The 21,406-nt window shown below is 38.1% G+C and overlaps 1 protein-coding gene across 8 annotated transcripts in view; it reads left to right on the forward strand.

Moving 5' to 3' along the window:
* ZNF41 (zinc finger protein 41) overlaps positions 1 to 21,406 on the forward strand; it is a 73,071-nt gene that overhangs the window by 28,944 nt on the left and 22,721 nt on the right. For 2 of the 8 annotated variants that reach the window (XM_086386368.1, XM_086386374.1), the window contains 3 exons: positions 528 to 648; positions 914 to 1,009; positions 11,023 to 14,318. In XM_086386368.1, coding sequence (XP_086242494.1) covers positions 528 to 648; positions 914 to 1,009; positions 11,023 to 13,061 — 2,256 coding nt within the window. In that variant the 3' untranslated portion in view covers positions 13,062 to 14,318. Of the gene's footprint in view, positions 1 to 527; positions 649 to 913; positions 1,010 to 8,537; positions 8,565 to 9,188; positions 14,319 to 21,406 lie in introns of those variants that run through there. The other 6 variants (XM_086386372.1, XM_086386373.1, XM_086386367.1 and 3 more) reach the window with 5 other exon arrangements.

Genomic DNA, 21,406 nt, shown 5'->3' on the forward strand with positions numbered 1-21,406 from the left:
AATTATTTTCACAATCCAAGATCATAAAGATATTCATCTATACTATGTTTTTTTCCTGTTACCTATTAAAGGTTTTATTGTTTTGCTTTTCCCCTCAATACATTTCTTTGAAATGCCTTTTAGACCCCTTTGTATCTTCTTATGTTGGTTGTCCAAGTTTTTTTTTTTTTCAAGTTGTTTTTTATTTTAGTCAATTCTATATTGCCATTGGCTGGCACATAATCAACCAGTAAATGTATTATATATATAGTCCCTACATTAACTTGAAGACTTAAAGGGAGCCTATTTTAATCCTTATTTTTGAAAAAACAGGGACTAAATGAGTAAATGAATGAATGTAATACATAGCAAATGTCAAGATACTTTAGTGTGTTTTTCTCTCACAAAATAAAATGCAAAACTGCTGAATGAAAAGCCTACATGATACATTATGGTAAAAATCATTAAAAACAACTAACTTCCTAGTCCTCTTCCCTCCATCGCCCAGTGCTCACCATGTCATCTTGAATGGGATTGTATTTTTACAGGTGTCATTCGAGGATGTCACCGTGGACTTCAGCCAGGAGGAGTGGCAGCACTTGGACCCTGTTCAGCAGCGCCTGTACTGGGATGTGACACTGGAGACCTACAGCCACCTGTGCGCAGTGGGTAAGCACAGCTGCCCTGTGCACTTCCTGGGGGCCTCAGAGAGGCTGCCTCCATTCTCTGCTGCTGAAAACTCTGGGGCATCTAAAGTGTGGAACGGTGTCATCTTTGATTTGTCTGAGATTCTTCAGTCCTTTTACACTTCTGTGATTATTACTCTATTCCCAGGGAATGGGATTACTTTCCTGAATTAACAAATAGAAATGTGGTTGAAAGGCCTAGAAACCCAGTTAATGGGACCCAATCCTGTATCATGTCCTGTTCACAGGTTACCAAGTTCCCAAACCAGAGGTCATCTTCAGACTGGAGCAAGGAGAGGGGTCATGGACATTGGACAAAGAAACTCCACATCACAGCTGCTCAGGTGAGTGAGTGTAACCTGAGAAAATGGGGGATGTGGAGTAGATCTGATTTTCTAGGAGAGGCTGATACCTTTGAAAGGCTCTGAAGATAACCTGTCTTGAAGGCTCTAAACTTTTGCAGTCACTTGGAAGAGTTGACAGAAGCCCCTTTAATACCCGAGGGCCAAGTATGACCCAAGTATGACCCTCGCCAATATCCACTGTCTTCTTTGCTTTTTGATAAAAGAGCTGTCTCTAACCTCTGTACCCTCTGTACCAGCACATATATAGCACCGTATCTTATTGAAGTGGGTTGCCATTTCCTTCTCTGGGGGATCTTCCCGACCCAGGGATTGAACCTGTGTCTCTTATGTCTCCTGCACTGCAGGTGGATTCTTTATCACTAGTGCTACCTGGGAAACTATTTTACCTGGAAACTTTTATTCTTCCTACTCCACTCCCACCCTCTTATCTTAGGTTCTTTCCTTGTACATTTAGGTATTTTAATTTTTCTTCCCTTTTATTCTAATTCCTCATATCCATCCCTTATGCCTCCTCCCACTGGTAACAGATCTAAGGTATTTGATCTTTGAATTTGTGTGGTATTCTCTTAAAGTATGAGTTTACTTGTGGTTGTTGCTCAGCCACTAAGTCGTGTCCAACTCTTTGCGACCCCATAGACTGCAGCATGCCAGGCTCTCCTGTCCTTTACTATCTCCTGGAGTTTGCTCAGATTCATGTCCATTGAGTTGGTGATGCTATCTAACCATCTCATCCTCTGCCACCCCTTTTTCCTTTTGCCTTCAATCTTTTCCAGCATCTGGGTCTTTTATAGTAGAATACTATGCTGCATAGTATTCCACAGTGTGCCAGTACCACATCTTATTGAACCATTCATCCAGTGGTGGAACCTAGGTTTTCATTAATGCCCATCTAAGACAAACAATTCTACAATACATTTCTACACAAATGTTCCTTTATAGAGTGTGAGATTTTCTCAGGGATGTATAGAAAAGAGGGTTTGCCTGAGATCATTGTATATTCTCATCCTGAATGTTTCTCATTTTTTGGCCAACAATGGGTATAAAGTGGAATCTCATTTTTTATTTCTCATTTCTCCAGTATTTAGTTTGAGCATTTCATCACTGACCTGTTGTGGTCTCTTGAGTTTCGCTCCTTTGAGTGACCTTGCTCATCTTCCCCTTGTTTTGATTAAATTTACTCTGGTTCATACTGATTTGCATCCAGTTTTTTTATTTTCCTGCTTTTCCAGGCATTTCCTCATTATCCTCATAAATGAGATTTCCCTAGAGACTGTGTACTGTTCACCAGTCTTATATATATGCAAAGATTCATCCATCCTGAAATTCTGATGACTCTGCTTTTGACATCTCAAGTCTTTTTTCCCCTAGTACTTTTTAGCACTATATTTAGCTACTCAGAAAGTTCCCTTGAGATGTTTCTCTTACTATTCAGTATATCAGAAATTGAGATCATTACCTCATATATCAGAAGCCCTTCTCACCTTCCAACTTTTGTCATATTCTGTCAATGTTTCTTAAATCTTTCAGTCATTTTAAATTAATCACTCTGCAGTTCCTATTGCTTTTTCATTTTTGCAAATATCATTTTTAGTTCTCAATCCATCTTCTTAATTCCCATCTTCTTAGTTCTGAAAGGTTGTTGCTTCTTAGTTCTGAAAGGTTGAGCCGTTAAAGATGCCAAGATTCTTGGCCTCCGGAGGAGAGGAATTTGATCCAGGGCCAGTGATGAGGCTTGATCGCTCAGAGCTTTTGTGTGATAAAGTTTTATTAAAGTATAAAAGAGATAGAGACAGCTTCTAGTCTTTAGCCAGAAGTTATATAGCTACTAGCAAAGAGTCGGAACACGACTGAGAGACTGAACTGAACTGAGCAGGCTGCTAATTAGAGAAAGGAAATGTCTCCAAACTCAGAGACTGGCACCAGGCCCCTCACCCACAACATGCATTTTGAGATAATATTGGCACAAGGTGAGTTGTCCTGGGCCATAAAACAATTGACATGAATCTTGAAGAAAGGCAGGTTTCCAAGCAAAGACATAGTCTCATTAACATAGCTTAAGAGAACATTTGCATGAATAAAGCATATTGGTTTGTCAAGTTGGTTCTGAGTCTTAGGCGGAACTGACTTGAAGAAAGACAGAGTCTAGGGTAAATACATTCATTAACATAGCTTAAGAAAAATATTTCCATAAGTTCGTTTGAGAAAAGTTAAGTTCAGGTGGAACCAGGTGTTGTCATGGCAGCACAGAATTTTAAAAGAAACCCCCTTTTAAATTTGCATGTGTGTTAGTCACTCAGTTGTGCCTGACTCTTTGCGACCCCATGGACTGCAGCCCACCAGGCTCCTCTGTCCATGAGATTTTCCAGGCAAGGATACTGGAGTGGGTTGCCATTTCCTTCTCCAGGGGATCTTCCCAACCTAGGGATCGAACCCGGGTCTCCTGCACTGCAGGCAGATTTAAATTTGTATAGAAAGGGGAAAAAAACTTGACACTTGTAGTTTGTTTCCTCTTGCAGCTTAAGACAGAGATAAAAAATGTCTGACACTTGCAGCCTATTTCCTGTTTGGAGACCCCTAGCCTTCCTGCCTGTTACCCTTTCAGTTCCATCCAAAACCAGCTCCATATTTTCTCATGCCTGGATTATAATTTTTCTATTACTGATTATAGTTGCTGATTCCATTCTTTTTATTAGTTCACTTCAAATACTAATGACAGATTTCATTGCCTAAAATGTTTTTATTTATTTTGACATTAGCTTTATGAAAAAAAAACCTAGTATTATTCACATATAAGTGTTCATTCAAAAAGACAAAAAACATGGCCATGTATTTCCAATTCAAACGTGTGTCTGAATGTTTTGTATAACCTTTGTGCAACTCCACTTTTAACATGTCTTATGATTCTATGAGGTTTATTTTTGTTAATAATTCTATGAGTTTTGGGGAATTCCCTGACAGTTCAGTGGCTAGGACCCAGTGCTTTCACTGCTGAAGGCCTGATTCCTAGTCAGGGAATAAAAATTCCATAAGCCTCAGAGTGTGGACAAAATAAAATAATAATAATAATAATTCTATGAGTTTTGACAAATGCATACAGTCATGTAACCACCATGATAATCAAGATATAGAACAAAAATTACCTCAGGTCCTTTATTGTGTCACTCCTTCCCACTGCTTACAGACCTGGAAAATACTAATCTCTTTTCTGTCTCTGTAGTTTTGCCTTTTTCAGAATGTCATATAAATGGAATCATACAGTATGAAGCTTTTTGAGCCTGGCTGCTTTTACTTAGCATGATGCTTTCAAAACTTACTCCTACTGTTGTGTTTTCCATAGCTTGATTCCTTTTTATTGCTGAGTAGTATTCCATAGCATGGATGTACCACAGTTCATCCATTCACCAACTGAAGGGTATTTGTCAGTTTGATTATTATGTGTCTTGGTGTGTTCCTCCTTGGGTTTATCCTGCTTGGGATTCTCTGTGCTTCCTGGACTTGGTTAACTATTTCCTTTCCCATGTTAGGGAAGTTTTCAGTTATTATCTCTTCAAATATTTTTGTGGGTTCTTTCTCTCTCTCTTCTTTCTGGGACTCTGTGTTGTGAATGTTGGTGTGTTTAATGTTGTCCCAGAGGTCTCTTAGGCTGTCTTCATTTCTTTTCATTCTTTTTCTGTATTCTTTTTCTATATTTCTATATTTGTGGCAGTGATTTCCATCATTCTGTCTTCCAGCTCACTTATCCATTCTTCTGTCCCAGTTATTCTATATTGATTCCTTCTAGTGTATTGTTCATCTCTGTTTGTTCTTTAGTTCTTCTAGGTCTTTGGTAAACATTTCTTGCATCTTCTCCATTCTTTTTCCAAAATCCTGGATGATCCTGGATCATCTTTACTATCATTATTCTGAATTCATTTTCTGGAAGGTTGCCTATCTCCACTTTGTTTAGTTGTTTTTCTGGGGTTTTATCTTGTCCCTTCATCTGGGAGATAATCCTCTGCCTTTTCATTTTTGATTAACTTTCTGTGATTGTGGTTTTCATTCTGGAGGCTTCAGTACTGTAGTTCTGTTTCTTCTGTCTGCCTTCCAGTGGATGAGGCTAAGAGGCTTGTGCAAGCTTCCTGATGGGAAGGACTGGTGGTGGGAAAAACTGGGTCTTGCTCTGGTGGGCAGGCTGTGCTCAGTAAAACTTTAATCCGATTGCCTGCTGATGGGTGGGGGCTGTGCTCCCCTCCTGGTAGTTGTTTGGCCTTTGGCGACCCAGCCCTAGAGTCTACAGGCTCTATGGTAGGGTGAATGCCAAACTCCCAAGAGGGTTCACACCAAGGGGCAACTCCCAGGACTGCTACTTCCAGTGCACCCATCCCCATAGAAAGCCACTGCCGACCCACACCTCCAGAGGAGATCCCCCAACACTAGCAGGTATGTCTGGTTCAGTCTCCTGTGGGGTCACTGCTCCTTTCCCCTGAGTCCTGCTGGGTACAGGATTTTGTGTGTGCCTTCCAAGAATGGAGTCTGTTTCCCCCAGTCCTGTGGAAATCCTGTAATCAAATCCCACTGCCCTTCAATGTGAGATTCCCTGGGGATTCCTAGTCCCTTGCCAGATCCCCAGGCTAGAAAGCCTGACATGGGGCTCAGAACCTTCACAACAGTGGGAGAGCTTCTTTGGTATTGTTCTCCAGTTTTTGAGTTGCTCACTTGGTGGGTATAAGATTTGATTTTTATCATGATTGCAATCCCTCTACCATCTTCTTGTGGCTTCTTTGTTTTTGGACATGGAGTATCTTTTTTGGTGGGTTCCAGTGTCCTCCTGTTGATGATTGTTTAACAGCTAGTTGTGATTTCAGTGCTCTCACAGGAGGAGATGAGTGTACACCCTTCTACTCTGCCATCTTCAATGATCTCAAGGGTATTTGGATAGTTTCCAGTTTGGGTGATAATGAATAAAGGTGCTATAAATATGTTTACATATTTTATGTGATGATGAGATTTCATTCACTTGGGTAAATATCTGAGTCAGATTGCTGGGTTGTATAGTAAGTATATGTTAACTTTATTAAAAACTGCCAAATTGTTTTCCAAAGTGACTCTACGATTTTAAATTCTAACCAGCTATGTATGAGAGTTCTGGTTGATCTACATTCTCACCAGCACTTGGAATTGTCCATTTAAAAAATTTTAGCCATTCTAACAGTAAGATAGTTGTATCTTACTGAGGTTTTAATTAGTATTTCCATAATATCTAATATTTGACATCTATATATCTTCTTTGGTGAAGTGTTTTTATAAATCTTTTGCCTAGTTTCTATAGGAAACATTGTTTTCTTATTGTTGAGTTTTAAAGTTCATTACGTATTCAAGACAAAAGCTATTTATCAGATATGTGTTTTGCAAATTTTTTCTTTTTATTTGCGTATCAATTATCTTTCATGGGGCATTTAAAATTTTAACAAAGTCTAATTTATCTTTTTTTCTTGCTTTTTGGGTTGTGCTTTTGGTATTGCATCTAAGAAATCTTCACCTAATCCAAGGTCACAGAAAAATTAGGTTTTGCATTTAGTTCTATGATTCATTTTGCATTAATTTTTGTATGTGATTTAAAGTATGGATCAAAGTTTTGTGTTTGTTTTTTGTTTTTGCACATAGCTATTCAATCATTTCAGCATCATTTATTTAAAAACCATCCTTTCAACTGAAATGCCTTTGCACTTTTATTGATAATCAGTTGTCATATGTGTGTGGGTCTCTTACTAGACTCTTCATTCTGTTCCACTGAAGTATTCATCTGTATTTACACCATTCCCACACAGTCTTGATTACTGTAGCTATGTAATAAATTTTAAATCATGTAGTATTAGTCCTCCAAGTTTGTTCTTTTTCAAATTCATTTGGCTACTGTAAGTACTTTGTGTATCCATTTGAATTTTATAGTCATTTTTTTGTTGCTATGAAAGTGAGTTTTGATTGTGATTAAATTTAATCAGTTTAGAGGTAATTAGCATCTTAATATTATCAACTTTTTCAATTCAGATATATAAATGATTTGATATATTTATATACTGCAAACTGATTACTGCCATAAGGTTAGCTACCACTTCCATCTTATTGCAGTTACTATTTCTTTTTTGTGGTAAAAACATTTAAGATCTACTCTCTAGGCAACATGCAAGTTTATGATGCAATATCATTATTTATAGTCCCCACGCTGCACAATAGGTTCCCAGAACTTGTTCATCTCATAACTGGAAGTTGGTGCTCTTTGACCAGTTTCTCCCCATTCTCTCCACCCTCCAGTCCTCAGGAACCACTACTCTACTCTTTCTCTGAGTCTGGCTTTTATAGATTCCATATACAAGTGATAATACCATGCAATATTTGTCTTTGTCTGACTTATTTCACTTAGCATGATGTCCTCAACGTTCAGCCAAGTTGTAGCAAATGGCACAATGTCCTTCATTTTCATGTATGATATTAGTAATATTCCATTGTATATGTACACCACATCTTTATCCATTCAGTGTTGACAGACACTTGGGTTGTTTTCATATCTTGCTGTTGTGAATAATGCTGCAATGAACATGGGAGAGCAGATATTTCTAAAGGATCCTGATTTCAGTTCCTTTGAATATATGCCCAGAAGTGGAATTGTGGGTCTACTTTCAATTTTTTGAGGAACCTCCATACTGTTTTTCATAGTGGCTGCACCAATTTACACTCCCACCAACAGTGCACAAGGGTTCCCTTTTCTCCACCTCTTTGCCAACACTTGCTATTGCTTATCTTTTTGATAATGGCCATTTTAATAGATGTGAAGTGATATCCATTGCGGTTTTGACTTTCATTTCCCTGAGGATTACTGATATTGAGCACCTATTCATGTAGCTATTGGTCACTTGCACAGATTCTTTGGAAAAATGTCTATTCAGTTTCTCTGCCCATTTTAATTGGTTTGTTTGTTTGTTTGTTTTTGCTTTTTTGCTCTTGAGCTATGTGTGTTCTTTATATATTTTGCCTATTAACTCCTTATCAGATATATGATTTGTAAATATCTTCTGCCATTCCAGAGGTTTTCTCTTCATTTTGTTAATTCTTTTGCTGTACATTTTTAATGTCTTCTTGATGTCTGCCATATTTGATAGTGTTTCCCTAATCTGGTCCTACTCTGTGCTCTCTCTATCCAGATGATACATTTTCACCTTGTGATCAGATTTCACTATTTCATGTAATGGCTCTTAAGTACTCCAGAATGTTTGGCTCTTTCTTTTTTCTCATCCTCCATCCCACAGGAATTCAGGGAAAACAGGATTTTAGGCCATGTAGTAACTGAGGCTTTTGTGTGAAGTGTTAGTTGCTCAATCATGTCTGACTCTTTGCAAACTCATGAACTGTAGCCTGCCAATCTCCTCTGTCTATGGAGTTCTCTAGGTAAGAATACTGGAGTGGGTAGCCATTCCCTTCTCCAGGGGATCTTCCCAACTCAAGGATCAAACCTATGTCTCCTGCATTGCAGGTGGATTCTTTACATCTGAACCATCAGGTAAGCCCCTAACTAAGGCTTTTACTTGTATGTTTTTAGAAAGCTCCCAGAATTAAGAGCCTGCTTCTCAGATTCACAGACATAGAGAACATACTTATGGTTGCCAGGTGGAGGAGGGGTGGACTGGGAGTTTGGGATTAGCAGATCAAACTATTATATATAGGATGGAAAAACCGCAAGGTCCTACTGTATAGCACATGGAAATAAATTCAATATCCTATGATAAACTATAATGAAAAAGGAGTTTTAAAAAATCCATTCTTACACTGAAGAAAGAAAGCCAGTTTCTTATTGTATAACTTAGGGCCTAATTGGGGAAAGAAACCACATACTAATTTGAACAGGAAAAGTTTAACATTAATTATTGACTATTATTGGATTGAAGTAATAAGGGATTAGCCAGTAAGAGTAAAGAGAACTCTAATGAATAAAGAAATAGCAGATTAGTGTGTGAGAGTATCTCAAGGGCTGTGAAGGAACACCCAAAGAAGAGCCTCCTCTGCTTCCCACAGATGAATACAGACCTTATAGGGAGGGCATATCCATGGCTCATAGCATGGCAGAAGAGTTGCTGTTGTGCTGCACTGGTGAAACTTGCTGGAAATCTGTCCTCTTTGGTTCCAGAAAAAACTGATCATGGGGCAGTGTCTCACTGGAAATATCCCACTGCAAATCATCTGAGAGGAGTGCCAGAAGTGCTGGGTGCTTCTGGCTGCAAAGAATTGCAGAAGCTGGGTTCTTGGGAAGCCATAGGAGCAGCAGGAGTTGGGTGCTAAAGAAGTCACCTGCACTTCAAGATCTGGGTGGCTGGGAAACTGCATGTGCATCAGGAGCCAGATGCTGCTGAAGCCACCACACTTCTGGAGCCTGGTGTTAAACAAGCTGCCCTTGCTGGAGGAGCATGCTGAGTGAGCTCACTAGAACCAGGAAGCAAAACCCCTTCTTCCAGTGTTTCTCCATCACCCTGCGTTGATAGGTTCAACATCATGCCAGCTGCCAAAGGAAAAGAGACTCAGATCCATTTTTGTAGAGTGGGCAAGGAAGTGTGATTCGGGGTTAAAAGGCAATAAATTGATAACTGGAGCACTTATTCTTCAGTTTTTCTGAAGCAAAGCATGGAGAATATTTATTAAACTTAAATGTATTGAATTTGGAGAGATAGTCAGAGGAAGGTACTTTGTTCTCTTTCAGAAGGATTCCTCAAGCGTATGCTCAGAGGAATTCAAAAGACTATAGATTATATTTAGAAAGGGACGATAACTGCATGAAATGTTAATAATTGCAGCCTTTGTGTGTTAATTCTTTATGTTGTAACAGAATTGTGCCAAATTGAGTATCAGTATGAGTGGTACCATATCTGCTTTATACATTCATAACAGGCATTCATTTATACACCTCCCTAGAGGTATACTGAAATTAGAGCTGATATCAAGGGCAATACATTTTGAATATGCACAGAGGAGCAAAGCAACAAGCTTAGTATAGCTATATCCTCTCTTATATAAGCATTCTCAGGTGAATGGGTCCATTCAACAAATCAACTCTGATCCTGTTGGGTTATTCGGGAACCATGTTCCAAGTTATTGCTCTGCCATCTCCTAGGCCATTGTTGTCAGCTGGGTTGGTTGATGTTGGATCATTGTTGAGTCCTCTGGGCTGGGGAAGGGAGAAATGGAGATTTGCCCACTGTCTTAAGGCCTGGCCCAGGTGCAGCAAATGTCACTTCTGCTCACACTCTACTGGTAAGAACAAAGTGAGACTGATAAAGGTAAAGCCCAGCTATGTTCTATTTCTATAAAAGAAGAGGTGAATAGATACTGGTGGATGGCTTATAGTTTCTACCATAGATGGATGGCTTGCCTTATTTGACACTTGTTGAAAGCATATATTTTTCCTATAGATATAGAGGAATTGGTATTTGAGGACTATAAATTTAATGGAGATGCTCATAATAGTTCGGAGGGAAAAACAAAAGGAAGAAGAGAGATTATTAAGTTTTTAGAGCTAATGTATAATAAGGACATGCATTCTGAAATATTTCTTCCTTTCATGCTTCACCCATAACAGACTTCAGTTTCTTCTTCTGATTACCCTACTCAGTGTCCTACATAGTGGATATGGATTCCCAGGGTTCAAACCCCATCTCTTACTTATTTAGCTATTTAATCTTCAGCAAGTTACATAACTTCTCTGTGCTTCTGTTCTCTCTTCTATGAAACATGATTGATAATGATAGCTACCCATTAGGGTTTAGTGAAGATTAAATGAGCTATTTTGTGTAAAACACTTGGAAATAGTACCTGGTACATCATAAATGGTATATAATTGTTTTGCATATACTAAGTATTCTAGAAGAATTTTCATGATTGTTATATGGACTCTTCTATTTTTTTGTTCATCCTGTCCAAACTTCATGATAACTGTTCTGGAGTCATTTTCATTTTTTTCTTCTTCTTAGATGAGGATATTGGGCAAACTCAACAACAGAGAATTTCTGGAGAAGTTTCATTCCACTGTGAGAAAATTGGTCAATCCATAGGAAAAGATTCATTGTGTTCCATTATAGAAGAACTGTGGCAAGGTAATGACCAGCTAGAAAGAAATCAAGAAAACCAAAATAACCCTTTAAGTCATGTGAAAGTATTGACTAAGGAGAGGGGCTATGAATATAAAAATATTGAAAAAATAATTCATGTGAGTACCAGGCTTGTTCCTTCAATTAAAAGACTCCATAACTTTGATACATTTGGAAAAAGTTTGAAGCATACTTTAAATTTACATAATCACAATAAAAGCAATGCAACAAAGAACTTTGATAAGATTTTTGGAAATGGTAACAATTTTGCACATAGCTCTTCCTTTACTAAGAATGAGAATGCTAATATAGGAACAAACTCCTATGAACTTAATCAATGTGAAAAACATCTTGACCACAAACAAGTTCTCGCCCACCATCAAAAAATTCATACTGGAGAGAAACTTTATATATGTACTGAATATGTGAATACCTTTACCCAGGAGTCACATCTTTTTGAGCATCAGAGAATTAATGCTGGAGAAAAATCCCATGAATGCAATAAGGATGAGAATATCTTCACTCAGAAGCCACAAATTGAGGTACCTCAAAGTGTTTACACAAGAGAGAAACCTTTTATATGTATTCAATGTGGGAAGGCTTTTACCCTCAGGTCAAACCTCATTACACATCAGAAAATTCATACTGGGCAGAAACCCTATAAATGCAGTGAATGTGGAAAAGCCTTTTTCCACAGATCATATCTCTTTAGACATATGAGAATTCATACAGGAGAAAAACCTTATGAATGCAATGAATGTGGAAGAGGATTTTCTCAGAACTCTGACCTCAGTATACATCAAAAAACTCATACTGGAGAGAAACACTATGCATGCAGTGAATGCGGGAAAGCCTTCACAAGAAAATCAGCTCTCAGGATGCATCAGAGAATTCACACAGGAGAAAAACCCTATATATGCACTGAATGTGGAAAGGCCTTCATCCAGAAATCCCATTTCAATACACATCAGAGAATTCATACAGGAGAAAAACCTTATGAATGCAGTGACTGTGGAAAATCATTCATTAAGAAATCACAGCTGCATGTGCATCAAAGAATTCATACAGGAGAAAAACCTTATATATGCACAGAATGTGGAAAGGTCTTTACTCATAGGACAAATCTCACTACACATCAGAAAACTCATACTGGAGAGAAGCCATATATGTGTGCCGAATGTGGGAAGGCTTTCAGTGATCAGTCAAATCTCATTAAACACCAGAAAACTCATACTGGAGAGAAACCCTATAAATGCAATGGCTGCGGAAAGGCCTTCATATGGAAGTCACGCCTCAAAATACATCAGAAATCTCATATTGGAGAGAGACACTATGAATGCAATGAATGTGGCAAAGCTTTTATCCAGAAATCAACACTCAGTGTACATCAGAGAATCCATACAGGAGAAAAACCCTACGCTTGTCCTGAATGTGGGAAGGCCTTCATCCAAAAATCACACTTCATTGCACACCATAGAATTCATACTGGAGAGAAGCCTTATGCATGCAGTGACTGTGGGAAATGCTTCACAAAGAAGTCACAACTCCGAGTGCATCAAAAAATTCACACAGGAGAGAAACCCAACATATGTGCTGAATGTGGAAAGGCTTTCACTGACAGGTCGAATCTCATAACACACCAGAAAATCCACACTAGAGAGAAACCCTATAAATGTAGTGATTGTGGAAAAACCTTCACCTGGAAGTCACGCCTCTCTATCCATCAGAAATCTCATACTGGAGAAAGACACTACGAATGCAGTAAATGTGGGAAAGCTTTCATCCAGAAAGCAACACTAAGTATGCATCAGATAATTCACACAAGAAAGAAAGCTTATGCTTGCACACAATGTCAGAAGGCCTTCACAGACAGATCAAATCTTATTAAACATCAGAAAACTCATAGTGCAGAAAAACTATAAATCCAGTGACTGAAAATACCTTCAGCTGGAAGTCATAATGGGATGTGCATCAGCTGTCTCACAGAGGCAACAAGGAGTGCCTGATGCTGCAATCATTGCGCAGAGGGAGTAGATATGACAGACTACAAATAGCTTCAGTGAACAGAAGGTCAACAAAGCCAAGTATTCTTCAGTCAGGTGGAATACAAGTTGATATGCAATTATATGTGTAGGGAGCCACTTTGGTAAAGCATTTGAGCAATAGCCCTGGTTGGTTTCATGATTCACACAGACACTCTCATTCTCCTGCAAATGGTAGAAATAGAGACCCCAGGAGATGTAATCTCTTGTGCTTCACTTTTTGGATAAAGGGCTTTATCAATTCAGCACTGATTTGTTCTTCACACCCTGAAATGTAAAACTACTCAATACTGACCAATTTTTTTCAAATTTCTAAGGTGGGGAGAAGAGCATTCATTGTCCAAACACTTCTAGGACATTGAAGTCAAGACAAAAACCAATTTGGGAATATATTAATAGGTCTATGAGTAGAAGCCGAAAGTTTTTATGATAATTGACATTTAAGACACGGAAAAGATTGCCCTGAGGAAGCGCTCTTTTTCTTCCCTTTGAGACATCACCATGGTATATTTTTAAAATATGAAACAAAAATTTTTAATTTAATTTCTGACTTTATGCATTGGCAAATTAAACATAGCTCTAGCCTATGTTACAGGAATATAGTTATTAAATGTTACATATGCCTAAAGGTGGCAGTTGTTCCCTTATCAATTCCATGCTGTGGCAGCAGGTGATTCACACTTGAAAGTAGTGAGCATACCTTCTAGTCTGTACTCCCAAAGCTATCATTTAGGTAAGCTGCAGACCATAAACTTCTTATCCCCTTAGTAACTGAACCTAAGACAATGAAACTGAGCCACAGCACTCTGGACTTCTGCTGAAGCTTCTGCTTTCTTTGGGATTCCTGTTTGAAAAACAACAGTTAAAGAAATTGGGTTTCAATACATAAAATGGTGGGTTTTCTTCCAAGGTAGTTAATTTTATATATTCATTTTTATGTGCACATTAAGAGTAATTTTGTGTGGATTGCTATGGGATAAAGTCATGTTGCATTAGTTATTTAGCCTAAGATATGATTATAATTATAGTTGAATAACCGGAAGACTTCTCTAAAAAGAGCACTGCTTTTTTAAAGCACTGATATGTAAACACTTTCTTGTTTTTAATTAAAAAATCTTTAAAATACTCATAAGAAAAGGGGCTTTCTTTCTAGCATGTAGTTTTGTTTTGTTTTTAACTTTTTAATTAAAGTATAATGCATACTGAAAATGCATATGTCATAAGCACACAGTTCAATGAATTCTAAGAAACTGAACACACTCAGATCAAGAAACAGAACATAACTAGCACCCCAGAAAAACTCCCTGGGCGCCCTTCCAGGGCTTATTGTCCACCTCCCGCACTAGGTAAACACTATCTTGACTTAAATAGTTTTGTCTGCTTGGTATTTTATATAAATTCACTCAGTAGTTATATTTCATATTTTGGTAATATACTGTTAAGTGTCTTCTTTCATTCACATTATAAATGTGAGATTTGTCCATATTGTTAAATGTAGTTATAGGTAATTCATTCTTATTGTCATGTTAAATTATACTCTGAAAATTCAACAATATATTTATCCATTCTATTGTTAATGGACATTTGTGTTGTTTGTAGCTTAGAGCTATTGGAAATAGTGCTAGTATAAATATTTTAGTACCTATCTATTGGTGAACATATTTATGAACTCTGTTAGGCATATATCTAGGAGTTGAACTGCCAGATTATATTGTATCCATATGCTCAGCTAGTTTATGAAACTAGTTTTCCAAAGTGACTGCACCAGTGTACACTCCCACCAACACAGTATATGAGTTCTAGTTGCTCCTTGTCAATACTTGGTATTTTCCATCTTTTTTTTTTTAAACTATAGCCATTATGCTGGATGTATAGTGATATCTCAGTGTGATTTAATTTTTATTTTCTTATCCTTCAACCCCACCATAGTATCTTCTCAAGACAGTTGCCTGATATCTCAGATCTGAAACTTAGCATGGTTTTCACATGACTGTACCATTTTACATCTCACCAACAATAGTAAGCAATTAGTAACTTTAAATATTCCCATACAAAAATGCCCAAAGCTTGATGGTTTGACTGGCTGAGTGCATTAAACATTTGAGTAGAAATCTTTCAGAAAATAGAGGAGGAAGGAACACTCCCCAACTCTATGAGGCCAGGACTACCCTGATACTTAAGCCATACAAACATATCACAAGAAAACTACAAGCAACATTCCTCATGAATATAGATGTAAAAATCTGCAACAAAATATTAGCAAGTTGAATCCAGCAACATATAAAATGTTTATACATCATGACCAAGTGGGATTTATTCCAGTGATGCAAGACTGCTTGCTTCAACATTCAAAAATCAGTCAATGCAATCTACCGTATTATATATACAGGGTAAAAAAAAGAAAAAATCACATAAAGCACATAGTCCACATAGTCTACATATTGAATACAACTTTATCAAATCTCCAACAGGCTTTCTTCCCCATAAATTGATTAGCTAATCCTAAAATTTATATAGAAATAGAAAAGACCAAAAATAGCAAATAAGAATTTGCCAAAAAGCAAAATACAAGGACAGTAACTTCCTAATTTCTTGATTACAGTAATCAAGACAGTATGGTACCAGTATGGGGAGAGAGAGAGAGATCAATGGAATAGAAAAGAATCCAGGAATAAACCCTGATACCTATGGTAAATATAGTTTTTTACAAAAATGTGAAGGCAATTCATTGGGAAAAGAAAAGTCTTTTCAACATTTGGTGCAGGAATGATTACATATGCGAAAAGATGAATTTAAATCATACTTCACACCATACTAAAAATTAACTAAAAATGGATCAGAGATGTAAATATAAAAGCTAAAACTATAAAGGGTTTAGCAGAAAACATAGGAGAAAAATCTCTGTGATCTTGTATTAGGCAAGGAATTCTTAAATATAACACCAAGAGCATGATCCATAAAGAAAAAATGATAAATTAGACTTCATCAAAACTAAAAAGGTTCAAACTTCAAAAGATACCATAAAGAAAATGGAAAGACAAAGCATAGACTGGGAGCAAACATTTATCTGTTAAAGAACTTGTATCTGGAATATATAAAGAACTCTTACAATCCAATAAAAAGAAGACACACAACCCAGTTTACAATTAGGCAGAAGATTTGAAGAGATAGTTTACCAAATACATTATATATATATATATAGGCTTCCCTGGTAGCTCATCTGGTAAAGAATCCATCTGCAATGCTGGAGACCCTGGTTCAATTCTTGGGTCAGGAAGATCCCCTGGAGAAGGGATAGGCTAGCCACTCCAGTATTCTTGGGCTTCCCTGGTGGCTCAGACGGTAAAGAATCAGCCTGCAATGCAGGAGATCTGGGTTCAGTCCCTGGGTTGGGAAGATCCCCTGGAGGAGAGCATAGCAACCCACTCCAGTATTCTTGCCTGGAGAATCCCCATGGACAGAGGAGCCTGGCGGGCTACAGTCCATAGGGTCACAAAGAGATAAGACTGAGCAACTAAGCACAGCACAGCATATATATATACACACACACACACACACATATGCACACACACACACACATACACACACACACACACACACACGAATAAACATGTGAAGAGATGCCCAACATCATTAGGCATTAGAGAAATTCTAACTAAAACCACAAGCTTCCCTAGTGGCTTCAGTGGTAAAGAATCTGCCTGCCAATGTAAGAGATGTGAGTTCAATCCCTGGGTCAGGAAGATCCCCTGAAGAAGGAAACGGCAACCCATTCCAGTATTCTTGCCTGGAAAATCCCATGGACAGAGGAGCCTGGTGGGCTACAGTCCATTGGGTCACAAAAGAGTCAGACATGACTTAGTGACTAAACAACAGCAACTAAAACCACAATGAAATACCACTTTATATGTACTAAAATGGCTATGTTGGCACAGATAGGGAAAATCAGGAACTTTCCTACATTTCTGGTGTGACTATTAAAATGACATAGCCATTTTGGAAAAGTTTGGCAGTTTCTTTAAAAGTTGATCATAAATTTACCAGAGGACCCAGTACTGCCACTTCTATAATCTAACCAAAAGATATATAACATGTGTTCATACAAACACTTGCACTTGAATATTAATAATAGCATTATTCATACAAGACAGAAAAGTAGAAACAATCTAAATATCCATCAACTTACAAATAGACAAAATATGGTATATTCAGCAATAAAAAAGAACAAATGCTACAGTATAGATGAACTTCAAAAATATGCTAAGTGAAAGAAGTGAGATGCAATACATCTAGTATTATATTTGAATATTGCATTTATATGAAACGTCCACAAAAGTAACATCTATAAAGCTCTGTAGATCAGTGGTTGTCTGGAAGATCCCCTGGAGAAGGAAATGGCAACCTACTCCAGTATTCTTGCCTAGAAAATTCCATAGAGGAATCCATGTGGACACAAATAGGATACAACTGAGCTACTGACCATAGGGGTAAGAATGGGAATCATCACTGTTAATTAGTAAAAGGAATCTTATTGGGGAGATAAAAATGTTACAGAACTTGACTGTGGTGATGGTTGCACAGCTAGGTAAGTTTAATGAAGGTCATTGAAGTGATCCTCAATTCCATTCCTGTTTAAGCATCTGGGTTCTCTGCCATAACATCTATTGCCACCCATATCTAGGATGAAGTGTTGTCTTGGAGCCTGTTGTACATTTAAAAATAAACTTTTTTTAAAAGGTCATTGAACTGTACAATTTAAATATGGAACCTAAATTATACCTCAATAAAGTTGTTTCTTTTTCAGAGTTGTTTTGGCTCTCTAGGTCCTTAACATTTGCATATAAATGGTAGAATAAGTTTGTTCATTTCAACAACATAAAAAGCTGCTGTGATTTTTATTGAGATTGGTTTGAATCTATAGATCAATTTGGGGAGAATTGAAATGTTAACAATATTGAGTTTTCTGACTGATAAATAAGGCGTATCTCTCCATTTAATTTCTCTCAACAGTATTTTGTAGTTTTCAGTGTACAGGTCTTTCACATCTTCTGACAAATTGTTGCCTAAGTATTTCATATTTTGATGCTATTTTACTTGATGTTTTATTTCCACTTTATTGTATAGTATTCATTTTTTCAATTACTTATTGTTAATTACTAGTATGTAGAAAAGCAGTTGCCTGAAGAAGGGCATGGAAACCCACTCCAGTATTCTTGCCTGGAGAATCCCATGGACAGAGGAGCCTGGTGGGCTACAGTCCATAGAGTCGCAAAGAGTCAAACAAAACTGAAGCGACTTAGCATTCACGCAGAAAAGCAACTGATGTTTGTATGCTTATCTTGGGCAGAAGTTAGAGGAAACAGTCCCTACATAAGACTGCCCTCACTTCCAACACCAACTGCAAGTTCAAGGGTCTCTAAGAACACCCTCAATTTTAATCATTCCAATCCATCCTGTCAAGCCATTAAATACGTTATCATATTTTATACCAATTTGATTATTCTTCCTCTCTGATCTGCCTCTATTTGTACCTTATGATAAACTTGTGTGGAACTATTTAGCTTATGATTAGCTAAATTCAGTTCTTCCTCAAGCTAGTCATTTGCCATCAATATTATATCCTGAAAAATCCTTTAACTCAATTTCCCCATATATTTGACCATCAATACAAATACAGTCTTAGCAACAATGCCAGTGTTACACCGTGATAGTAGTGTAACCTGCATACAACACTGATAATATGTGTAACCTGCATACAACATTGTGCCTATAGTCAACATTATATACTCTACATTTAAAATTTTTCAAAAGAGTAGATGTCCTGTTAAGTAGTTTTCCAAAATAAAATATATCAAAAGATACTGGCACATTACTAGAGTCCCACTAGGTCATCAACAATTAGTCCAGTTCATCTCCCAGAACAATATCGCTCAGGTTTGCAGACTTCCATTTGACCTTCTCAGGTTTCAAAAGTAAGAGGAGTCTTGGCAACAAGTGGCTTCATTCTCTCTGGCATCTGGTTTAATTGAGTTGAGACAGTATTATCACTTATTCTGAGCCTCTCAGGGCACCAATGGAATGGATTTCCCTTGTTGCATAACTTATTTATTTATTCATTCTTTTACTTTCAGCTATATTCTTTGTTCTCTCCATTTATCATTGAATTTGACCCAAATTTTTCCATCTTTGAAGGAGACAATAGGTTCAGCCACTGTGCTGGTCCAGATGGTCATCAGCAATATCAATCTAGCAAATGCTTCCCCTTCAGCCCACTCCCATTTGTATAGGGTATCATCACACAGGTGTGGAACTCATGGTTTGTCTCAACCACTTGGTAATACAGCTGTATTCACCATCGACCCCAATTTTCCAAGTTGGGTGAAGGCACAGTCTATCACATTAGGCCATTACAAATTCTGACGTTAAAGTTTGAAAGTACAATGAAAGTTTCTTGCTTAGGAATCATCCCTGCTTCTGGCCCCTGCAATTGTGGCCCTGGTCCTGGGACCACTGCATCAGGTAGGAATAAAACAACATTGAGCTGCTGTTGGGGAGGGAGGGAGAACTGTATGGTCATAGTGGCATCCTCCCCTTTCTCCTTTTCCCCAGATTCTTCCAAAAAGTGAAGGAATCTATCTATTGGAGAACTTCCCTTGGCCATCCTCATGTTGAGTGTGAGCACACACTTGTGAAGACGTGAAAGTCAGCCCTTCGTGCTTTTCTCTCTCCCAGTTTTATTTTTTAATATCTATCATTTTAATTTTACTTGACTGCACCAGGTCTTAGTTGTGGCATACAGGATCTTTAGCTGTGACATGCAAACTCTTCGATGTGGCATGTGGGATCTAGTTCCCTGACCAGGGATCGAACCTGGGACCCCTGCATTGGGAGCACGGAATCTTAAACACTGGACCACCAGGGAAGTCCCTCTCCCCCAGTTTTAGAAAACAAATGTTTCAATTGCCTGTTCTCTATCAAAGCACTGCTCTTAGAATATCTCTTTGTTCATCGTTGCACATTATGAATTATTATTGTGGACTGAATTGTGTTCCCACAAATTATATATTTTGAAGCCCTGACCCTCAGTGTGGTTATATTTGGAGATAGATACTTCAAGAAGGTAATTACAGTTTAAATGAAGTCATAAGGGTTCGGTCCAGTTCAGTTCATTTCAGTCGCTCAGTCCTGTCCGACTCTTTGCAACCCCATGCACTGCACCAAGCCAGGCCTCCCTGTCCATCACCAACTCCCAGAGTTCACTCAAACTCATGTCCATTGAGTCCGTGATGCCATCCAACCATCTCATGGTCGTCCCCTTCTCCTGCCTTCAATCTTTCCCAGCATCAGGGTCTTTTCCAATGAGTCAGCTCTTCTCATCAGGTGGCCAAAGTATTGGAGTTTCAGCTTCAACATCAGTCCTTCCAGTGAACACCCAGGACTCATTTCCTTTAGGATGGACGGGTTGGATCTCCTTGCAGTCCAAGGAACTCTCAAGAGTCTTCAACACCACACTTCAAAAGCATTAATTATTCGGTGCTCAGCTTTCTTTATAGTCCAACTCTCACATCCATACATGACTACTGGAAAAACCATAGCCTTGACTAGATGGACTTTTGTTGGCAAAGTAACATCTCTTATTTTTAATATGCTGTCTAGGTTGGTCATAACTTTCTTTCCAAGGAGTAAACATCTTTTAATTTCATGGCTGCAGTCACCATATGCAGTGATTTTGGAGCCCAGAAAAATAACGTCAGCCACTGTTTCCCCATCTATTTCCCATGAAGTGATGGGACCAGATGCCATGGTTTTAGTTTCCTGAATGTTGTGCTTTAAGCCAACTTTTTCACTCTCCTCTTTCACTTTCATCAAGAGGCTCTTTAGTTCCTCTTCACTTTCTGCTATAAGGATGGTATCATCTGCATATCTGAGGTTATTGATATTTCTCCCGGCAATCTTGATTCCAGCTTGTGCTTCATACAGCCCAGCATTTCTCATGATGTACTCTGCATATAAGTTAAATAAGCAGGGTGACAATATACAGCCTTGACATACTCCTTTTCCTATTTGGAACCAGTCTGTTGTTCCATGTCCAGTTCTAACTGTTGCTTCCTGACCTGCATACAGGTTTCTCAAGAGGCAGGTCAGGTGGTCTGGTATTCCCATCTCTTTCAGAATTTTCCATAGTTTATTGTGATCCACACAGTCAAAGGTTTTGGCATAGTCAA

This window comes from Bos grunniens, chromosome X, assembly GCF_055505025.1.
Source record: "Bos grunniens cultivar Pamir isolate PY7600 chromosome X, Bosgru_T2T1.0, whole genome shotgun sequence".
Taxonomy (NCBI): domain Eukaryota; kingdom Metazoa; phylum Chordata; class Mammalia; order Artiodactyla; family Bovidae; genus Bos; species Bos grunniens.